This window comes from Salmo salar, chromosome 10 (genome assembly GCF_965601325.2).
Source record: "Salmo salar chromosome 10, fSalSal1, whole genome shotgun sequence".
In the NCBI taxonomy this organism is placed as follows: domain Eukaryota; kingdom Metazoa; phylum Chordata; class Actinopteri; order Salmoniformes; family Salmonidae; genus Salmo; species Salmo salar.
The window spans coordinates 104806727-104817500 of record NC_138300.1 but is presented as its reverse complement, the minus strand read 5'-3'; the positions used below and the strand labels follow the sequence as shown (position 1 = coordinate 104817500).

General features: G+C 42.8%; 1 protein-coding gene across 1 annotated transcript in view; it reads right to left on the bottom strand.

The window, feature by feature from the left end:
• Positions 1 to 5908, bottom strand: part of LOC106561400 (neural-cadherin) — a 103295-nt gene extending 97387 nt beyond the window's left edge. Inside the window, exon 1 of the mRNA XM_082956631.1 lies at positions 5656 to 5908. Within this exon, the coding sequence (XP_082812757.1) occupies positions 5656 to 5908 (253 nt within the window). The remainder of the gene's footprint in view (positions 1 to 5655) is intronic.
• Between the last annotated feature and the right edge of the window lie 4866 nt (positions 5909 to 10774).

Below are 10774 nucleotides of genomic sequence, written 5' to 3'. Positions count from 1 at the left end.
TTAGCCAGCATACTGCCTCTACCAAACCAAGACAACAGGTGTTAGCTAGCATGCTGCCTCTACCAAACCAAGACAACAGGTGTTAGCTAGCATACTGCCTCTATTTTGACTCATCACATATGCTGCTGCTACTATTTATAATCTATCCTGTTTCCTAGGCACTTTACCCCTACACATCAACTAGGTACTGGTACCCCGTGTATATAGCCAAGTTATCGTTACTCATTGTGTATTTATTCCTGGTGTTATTATCTTTCTATTATATTTATATTTCTCTCTCTGCATTGTTGGGAAGGGCCCGTAAGTAAGCATTTCACTGTTAGTCTAAACCGGTTGTTTACAAAGCAAATCAAATTTGATTTGATTTGACACAAACACTCTCTACACCTCTCCCCTACACACACACACACACACACACACACACACACACACACACACACACACACACACATTAAGACAGCAGCGTGTTTAGAAGCGTTGTTAATGGGGACAGGAGTGAGGATAAACCCCTCATTTTCTGAATGTAATCCAGTGAACAGCCTGTGCTGTATACCATCATCTCCCCTCACACATCCTAATCTGCATTAGTAGGAAGCCAGCATGATTAAACCAGATCAATGCTCATCACACAGCGGGAGAGTAGAGGAGGTATCAACACCCAACGTTTAACACCCCTGATCACTAACTTGTATGATTATATTAGTGTGACAGAAGTAACATATTAAAAACAGAAATCTATGATGATCTCTTATTTACATGGTAAATAAGACTGTTAATGGGACTTCATTCCCCAAATCTTTGATTATCCTATATCTCATAGTACAATATTAATGCATTATCAGGGGTGTTTCATTTTTTACAATATAAATGCATGACTTTCTGGTATTAAATGTTTAATATCAACGTGATAAAAGTATGACTTAATTATGACAAATGTATGATTATTTTATTAAGTACCATACAATTTTTAGGGACTAAATTAAGGATTTGACAGATGCAGTCAATGTTATGCACCCAAGAGATCCATCATAAGCAACTTAACACACATTCATGCAATTAATGATTAAAATTGCATGATTAAAATGCTATCGCTCTGGCCTCCTGGGGCAAAAAGAGCACAAGTAATTAGACGCAACACATCTTGAGCAATAGTCACGATTTGAAACAATTTGAACCTCTCGAAAGCGTTGACACAGAAAAAAGGTCAATTTAAATGATTTCTCATGGTTTCTATCCTGAGCTTCTCTGTAATGTATTATGTGTTGTGCTTAAGACCAGGAACTCTAAGTACAGTACTGTATTGCAGAAGCCTAAGATGGGAGTTACACCCAGATCTGGATCATTATGCTTGGTATGTGTGTGTGTGTCTATCTGTGTGTGTGTGTCCACTGGAAGCACTACTAATGACTCCACCACCATCACGACGGTCCCATCCTCCTCCTCAGACCATCATAAGACTATGGAGACCATATGTTCTTATTAGTCCACAGCATGAAGCCGGACCCCCACACTGACGATATGGAGAGGAGGACCACATTCATTTGTTCCATAGAGAACAACATGTCGAACCACACGACAAGAACAATGCACAGACATACTGTCAAACTTGGATTAAAGCACACACAGGGGGTAGCCTGACCACAGACGCGGAAGCCATAACAAAAGCATAGGATATATGTTCCAACTGAAATGAGAATACAACAAATGGAATGCTAAGCAGTCAGCAGTAGACACAGAGTTGTTCACACATCTGCCTGGGTTGTGGGTAGGCTACATCACCATGGGCTCTCCCCTTTTCTCTCTCTCTCTTTCTCTCTGTGCACACACACTCACAAACACACACACACCAACAAGCTCTCCAATACTGTGCATACTGATGACTCATGTCAGCCTTGTTTTGTTTTGATCACGAGCCAGCTTCAAATTTCTTCCTTCAATCTTCAATCAAATTGCCATTTCATCTTTTGACAGAAGTCCCTTACAACACGTTACGCCATTACGGCAATTACATGTATTTTCTCTTACGGAAATTCCTATCAAAATACTGTACCAAGCAACTCTGCCAGCCATGTAATTTTTCTGCAGCAAAATCTCTTTGTCCACAAAACAAAAATTTTCAGGGATGTCTATATACCCTGTATTTTGTTTTTTAACAGCTCTTCTCGTGGGCTGAAAGTTGAGCCACAAACATTGTTTTACTCCATTAATTGGACCTCAGGGGGAAAAAGGTAAAGAAACTCAACACACTATAGATAAATAAACACAGACCAGACAATTCCTTTGGTAGGTCTGAATGCCAACACCAATTTTCTATGCTCAGTCTGATCTTGGCTAGTCTGAAACGCCTGGCTCTGATTCATTAAATGATCCCAGAAAGTTACATCTGTGGTCCGCTCAATCACAGTCTTAACTCTTTATCAGTTTGCAAACTATCAGTAGCAGTCTATCGCAGGCCTTCTCTGACACATAAATTGTGTTTAAAGCAATGTTTTGTGACTGGAACATAACAGAAGCCTGCTTGCTTAATCAATAGCGGCAAATCGATTCTGGCCCAGAGGGGAAATGCCAACAGCAAGGATGTGGAGCTGAGGCAAAACAAAACTCAGTAAACAAAGATGTTTCTGGATTGACAGACAGGGGTTGTGGCCCTTCAAAATCTTTATCCAGAATAGTTCAAGGTATAGACCCGGCCGGCGAGATTTACGCAACAACTAAGCATGTTGAAGCGCGAGGCTAAACTTTTCTACTTTATGGTCCCATAGCTACCACGTTGTAGCAGGGTGAAGCAAACCCGTGCACATGCCGAGACACTCTGTGTGACTGTGTTAGAGCACATCGCAATATCTACAGAGCTGCTCGTGGCAACATTATAACGTTGAGTCTACCTTAACTTAACCTCTATGTTGAAGTGTCAACTGCATTCCAAAAGAACAGAAGGCCAGCTAGAATGTTAGACAAATAAAACAACAGACAGGATCTCCCCGCACAGACACCTCCACCCGCCCTTCTGGATCTGTACTGCTGCACCATAGGTAAAACCTGTCATTTGTGTAACACCACCTCAGCTGGTGGTGTCTGGGGCTACTGTAAGGACCACTGTAGTCATTTATCACTCAGCATGGTGCATGGGCATGTAGCAGGGAATCTGTGCCTTAGGACGGAGGAGGAGGAGGAGGAGGAGAGAGGTGTTTGCCCCTGACTGTCACTATTCTCTTCCTCCCTGGCTGCCATGTCTTGGGCCTGACAATTTCTGTAATAATGGACATAAATAATGCAACCTCTTGGTCTAATAAAGCCTCTGCCCTGGACCCATCCTCATGGAACTAGGCTACACCTCTCCTTTCTCTTGGCCATCAGATGAGCAGTGGAGCAGCTGTGGTGCTGTACAGTGGAGGAGACAGCATTGCAGTGAAGCATGTTCCTCTGACACGGCCAGGCAGACAAATGTGCACCCCAAATGGCACCCTATTCCCTATATTGTGCACTACTTTTGACCAAGGCCAATAGAGCTCTATGTAAGGAATAGAGAGCCGCTTGGGACAAAGACAATATAAAAGCAGAACATAGAGCAGAAACAGATTGGGTGGAAACTAACATGCAACTGCTTGTAAATGTATTGACAATGTACTTCAAGCAGAAAGGAGCTATGTCCCACCACAGGGAGGTAAACATACACACAAACACACACACACACCGGCGTGTGCATACACACAAATCCGCAAGCACGCATGCACGGACTCACACACACACACACACTCCAGCCACAGCTTGAGTTTCTTTACAAATGTAATAAATGCAGATGACATGGCATTGTGAAATAGTTTTCTGTATTAAATATATAGCCCCAGTGTCACACATTACACAGGAACTAAGATCAGGTCTCATCCCAATTAATTTCATATCACATTATGAACATGCAAATGTATTTGCAACTAGACAAGAGGCTGACTAGAATGATAGAGCTGAAGTTCTCTGACAAAGCAGGCTGAACTTAGGTGCCGTATGGATAATGGAGAGCTGATATAGAATCAGATCCCAGTAAAGAACAAGAAGGCCTGCACACTGTTAAAGCTCCCAATTCACTGCTTTATTGACAACGTTTCCATCCAAAACGGATCTTCATCAGGTAATCTTATTCATTTTGATCTTGAAGTAAAAACGGATCTTAATTCAGCACTCCTACAGTGAGAAGATATAATACATACGACCCTTGGTGATTACGGCTCCACTCCAAACCACCACCCTGCCCACAGGGGAATCACTCCAGTCCAATCTCATCCCCTCTCTTCCACCTCACCAAGGACTATCCCGTTTACTCAATACTTCTCCAGTCTCCTGCCCCTTCCAATACCATTAACTGATTCAAGAAAAGTCACAGTCGAAGAGAAACAGCTTATACTTTACATTCTGTTCCAATAAAACTAAGCTATTAAGCTGATGGCCTTTGTGGAAACTAAATCTTTACACAGGACTAATGAAGAGTTCTCTCTACCGCTCTCCAACATGACACCTTACTAGTGTCTATCATGATGACCTAATTCACTGGCTTCTCCTTCTGTCTCCCCATGCTGATTCCCCAGCTGCTGGTGTAGAGGTGACAGAGAGAGACTACACACTCTTAGAAAAAAGGGTTCAAAAAGTGTTCTTCGGATGTCCCAATAGGAGAACCCTTTTGGGTTCCATGTAGAACCCTCTGTGGAAATGGTTCTACATGGAACCAAAAAGGTTTCTACCTGGAACCAAAAGAGTTCTACCTGGAATCAAAAAGGATTCTTCAAAGAGTTCCCCAATGGGGACAGCCTGGGGGTGTAGACAAGTGGCCACTGGGCACACACACACACAGCTTTAGTGACACAAGTCACACTAATATCCTTATGGACCTCCATGCTATAGCTACCTGCTTCACCACACAGCCAAAGGGAAAAATGGAACCCAAGCAAACCACATGCAGTATAGCATACTAATAAGTGAAAGATTGTTGGTGCAAAACAGACTCAAAATAGAAATCCAGCAGAATATGTGTTTAAACACAAAAAGGGTGATGTGTGATGGGTAGTCTGCTTTTCAAGGATGAAAAGAAAAAGAAAAAGACCAGCCCTCAAAGAAGCAGACAGCATTGTGGTCACACTGGATCTCCACTCCAAAATGGTTCATGTTGGAAACAACTTCACAGCCGAGTCTATAGTAGTGTCTATTTAAGAATAATAATATTTGGCCCTAATTAAAATAACCATAATTATTTGGCCTTAATTTAAAAAAGGAATAGCTGTTAGAGTTATACATAAACATGAGATACATCATATTATTGTATGAGCATGTCATAATTACAAATAATGTATGTCTTTTCTTTACACTGAAACAGGTAAAGTGATACCTTGTGTACCTGTTGGATGTATTGTAGCTAGCCTGCGCTAATAGCTTTTTCTGACCTGTCTATATATCCCAATGTACATTATGCTCTTTTGGGGCATTACTGAGGGATAGTGACTGCAGGGGGACTTTTATTTCAGCCACCCAGATGGTCGTAAAATACTGCGCTATTAAAGTGACATCATGCATGCGTAATAGACGTTTGCCAATTAAATAAGGGCATTGCCACTCCGCACATATCGCACTGAAGACAAGCCCCCAGTAAAGTGCAGATTTAGTACACACCTCGTTGATCTTGTATTTTGACAGTGAATTCCACGAACGGTTCAGTCTCCCTGTCCAGGCGCCTGGCTACCACGATATCGCCACTCTCCTTGCCCACGTTGATTGGGGTGATATCTGTCTCCGGGTAAACCAGCTCAAATGAGGCTGCCTGAAACCTGGCTGGGCTCAGGTTCATAACGACTGAACCGATACTTGCATCTTCGGATACATTGAGGAAGACCGTGCTACCAGAGTCCAGCAATGCCCTCTGCATCCGCCCTGCCCTGCCCAAGCGGCCTAACTCCCCTGTCTGGCCTGGGCGCAGTGGGCACCACTGTCGTGGGGTAACCGTGACCTCAACCCCCTTACTGATTCTGCTGGGCCAACCGTGGTCTTTTGCAAAAACATAGAACTTGACTGTAGATGGAAGCCCCAGTATGGAGTCCACCAGTAAAACTTCCCCCGTTCGTGGTACCACGTAGAAACTGCCGTTTTTGGGAACGGAGAAGTATGTCAACTCTGCGTTCTTTCCACTGTCTGCATCAAGTGCATTTACCGTGTGAACCACAGACCGGAGTGGAGTCGCGTCATTCAAAGTTAATTTCAAGTCTGCATTGCGAAAAGTGGGTTCGTGGTCGTTGATGTCCAAAACGTCCACTTTCACCGACGCAACCTCAAAGAAAACATGGTCCGCTGACACGCATGTTTGGCAACATAAACATATACTCAGTAGGTATTCGGAACGCTCTTCCCTGTCCAGAACCTTGGAAGTTTTAAGTAATATATTTCCCCGTTTGTGGTGGGCAAAGACGTGGAAATCCTCGCTGCCATTCCCATACAGTTTAAAGTGCATTCCCGATTCTGGACACCATTTTTGCGCGTTGATGCGTTTAACAGGAATGCTTAGTCCGTTCACTTTTGATGCCGTCGGCGAGTTCTCAAATGCATGCCCATGAAAGAAAGGCAGTCGATCATCCGATTTATATCCAAAAACAAACGTCAGGCAGTAAGACAGTAAAATAACCCAAATCATGGTGGTAACAAGTTTTAGCCTACCACCAAGTGGTTCAGGAGTTTCAATTGTGACAGCAAATCATTGAAAGGAAAAAATAAAATGTCCCCGTCTGGTAAAATCTAACAGCTGTCACATATTTGTACGATGTCTCCTCCATGAATTGACCTTTGTCTGCTGAACTTTCACCTTAGTATCCGGTGAGATCTGTCGACTGTCTGTCGCTGGTTCAATTCAGCACTACGTGCAGTCCACCGCTGCAGGCAGTTACTGGCTGCTCGCTACCAGCAGCTTTCAGCCCTGGCGTGCTGGACAGCGCCAAGCGCGGGGGCGTGGCGCACGGGGACAGAATCCTCGCACCCCATGTGACCGCCTGGAGGCTCCTTGGATCCTGGGATCAAGTCCGTTCCAATGCGGTCAAGACGTCTGCGACAATAAACAAACCACAAGTACAACCATGAACCATTGAGCACTCTCAGTTATTGATCTCCACTCTTCAGTTTGAAGCCTTAGTGGGAGTTGAGCAGTGAAGCAGCTCTCTCCTGGCACAAAGTCCATTTCAACTCAGAGATTAAATTTGATGTGGAAAGCTAGGAATATGACAAATGGTAGAGACAATATGAATACACAGCATAATAGCAAATGGGGAATCAAGGTTAGGCTGCTATAAATGGGGCCTCAAACAAAAAAACAGGCATTGTGAGATATAACCGAAAGGTCGCTGGTTTGAATCCCAAGCCGGCTAGGTGGAAGAAATCTGCCATTCTGCACTTGAGCAAGGCAGTTAACCCTGAAATAACAACTCCCCAGGCGCCGATGAAATGGCTGTAGATTAAGGCAGCCCCCTGCACCTCTCTAATTCAGAGGGGTCGAGTTAAATGCAGAAGACACAGTTCAGTTGAATGCAGTCAGTTGTGCAGCTGACTAGATATCCCTGTTCCCTATTATCAGAGTGAGAAAAGGGATTTGCAAACTGTGCGGTATCTCTGTGCTGCCTGTGTGCTGTGTTCAGCAGAGTGTTAACAATCAACCCTTTCACTGCTCCTTACCCCCTGCCAGTGTACCCACCCACGATCCAGAACACCCCTACATTATTGTCTGCACACATACAAATCTTCACAGAAATGTTATGGCTCTTAATTCTTACAGTATATGGCGATAGCTAAATATGTGGATATGGACTGTGCATAGGCCTGTTTCATGTTGCCAAATGTGTTTTCAGTTACACAAAATAGATAAGAGGATAAAGGTATAGTGGAACTGGATGCCTTGCTGTCATCCAGCACAGAGACGTTGTGGACGCTGTCTATTGAGGTGAGTCTCAATTCTCCACACTTCCTTTGTCAATTACATTTCCTGTCACAGAAAAACATTGGATTAGTGTAAGAATAGTCTGGAGGGAGTTTCCAACATTGTTAAATCCATGTGCGCATTTAGGAACAAGGGCTCTTCCCTGACCAGTAGGCTACACTTTCTTTCAAAGTTGCATTTCCTGTCACAGATTTAAAAACATTGGATTAGTGTAAGCATTGGCTGGAGGGAGTTTCCAACATTATTAAATGACTGGGAGTGTGCAAGTGCACATTTATGAACAGGGGTCAAGGGCTCCTCCCTGACCAGTACATTTTAAAAGAGGATCTAGTATTTAGTATTTATTAGGATTCGCATTAGCTGCTGCCAAGTCAGCAGCTACTCTTCCTGGGGTCCAAACAAGGTTAAAACAATTACATCACAACAAAACACAACAACAGCCTACATCATAAAACAATACATCAGACAATATTATGTCATTACATTATTAGTCCCTTATTACAAATGTACAATATAAAATGTACAATACCAAAATACCACAACCATACAATCTGTGTGTGTGTAAAGCGCGTGTGTTAGAGTGGGTGTGTGCGTATGTGTGTGTGTTTTTGTGTCTCTTCTCAGCCCGCATTGTGCCATGAGGTGTTGTTTTATCTGTTTTTTAAATCAGATTTTGCTGCTCGCTTCAGTTATCTGATGTGGAATATAGTTCCATGTAGTCATGGCTCTATGTAGTACTGTGTGTTTCCCGGTCTGTTCTGGACTTAGGGACTGTGAAGAGACATGGGGGCTCATTAGGATCCTTCTCCATCCTAATGAGATCTAGGAGGTTACCACTGTGTTAGATACATCAATTAATGATGAATACTTTATGAGTGCATATTGTTCCTACATTAACCCACTGGTTGCGAGAGAGAACATAACAAACATTCATTCCATATTCATAATGATTATCTGTTTATTTTTAATGATAATTTTTTTTTAAATATTTCACCTTTATTCAACTGGTTAAATAAAGGTGAAATAAAAAATATAAAGAATAAATATCTGAATGTCATTAAAAAAAATATATATATTACATAATTAATTTACTACTGCGACTGTCAGTGTGAGAGATGACTCGAGCAAGATCAAACTGGCACACCCACAGGGATGAGGCCGAGATTCTGCCTGCAGGGATGGAAAGCCAACAGGTTGAACACACACACACACATTATGAAAAACAACAAACCTGCAATGAATATGAAATCTGTGAGAAAATGTTTCATCATCCCTCTCACGACAGAAATAACAGAGAGCCCTAGGGTACCAGGGGGGAAATACCCAGCCAACAGCCAGCGTTAGCTTTATGCTTACTTAATGAATAATTGACCAAATCCATTCCCTTCAATCAAATAGAAGCGGTTTTAGCTTCAAAAAGGCAAATGTTGAAGTATGTTACAGGAGCAGCACTTGTTGAAACTGGTGTTGCATATTTACCTGGGTCTGTGCTCTGTCTGTGTCTGAGAGAGAGAGAGGGCAAAAGAGAGAGAGAGAGTCGGCATGAGAAAGAATGAGAGCGAGAGAGAGAAAGGAGGCGAGAGAAACCGCGCGAGAGAGAGAGGATGAAAGAGAGGGAGTGAGGGGTGGAGGAGGAATCCACCAACCTGGGAATGACCACACTTTTCTTGGAAGACTGGAACAATAACGGAGGAGAGAGAGGGTAACCATGGGTTACTGACATTGTGTGCTTAATGTTAACTGTATTCAGAAAAAAAATGGTTGGATGGATGGATGGATGGATGGAAGGATTGATGGAAGGATGGACGAACCAAGGAATGATTGAAACCCGAAGTGAATGACTAAACCTCAGAACTATTCATGTAGTTCATGCACATTTATAGATGCCCTGTCCCACACCCTCCTCAAGGGAATAGCATGCAGTGCCCGTGAAGTGCCACACTCAAGGAGGCACTATTACACCGCTATAGCAAGGCATGTGGTGCCACACTGAATAGTATTCCTGTGCATGTGGTGCTTAAACTATTATTCCTCAACAAAAGCCTTGGGAAACTACCATAGCTACTGTAGCAGTATATAAGCTCTATTATTTCAACTATTTCTAAATGGCCCAGAGCTGTAAGCCTCCCTCAAGGGACCACCTTCTGAACTACTTCAGCTATACTGTTATGGTATAGAAACGATCACTGTGCATTAATGAACTGTAAAGAAAAATGAAAACAAATAAAATATACTAATTAGTAATGAAACAAGTACCATATTCAAAATCAAGTTAAGTATTTTATGTTTGACGACTATCATGGGGGGATCATATACAGTATCATCTTCTGTAACAAAGTATCAAAGTGAAAACAGATTGAGAGGAGTGAATGTGTAATTGTTGGTGGGGGGGTGCTTTGTGTGTGTGTGTGTGTGTGTGTGTGTGTGTGTGTGTGTGTGTGTGTGTGTGTGTGTGTGTGTGTGTGTGTGTGTGTGTGTGTGTGTGTGTGTGTGTGTGTGTGTGTGTGTGTGTGTATGTATGTGTGTGTGTGCATGTGTGTGCATGTGTGTGTGTGAATAATATTCCTCACAGTCCTCCCCCTCAAAAACAATTACTCACGAAGGAAGCCCAGAAAATAGCATAGGGCTATGTCATTGAAATTATAAATAAGAACGGCATTGTCTACCTAATAGGGTGGTTCTAACCAACAAAGACATCTAAGGCCTAGCGTCATCAGGGCCTTTTGTGAAGCTCAGAGGAGAGACTCTATTATGATTCTCCTGATTAGAGGAGCTTGAGTGCTAGCTAAGTGATTACACTCACAAAGAATCATTGAT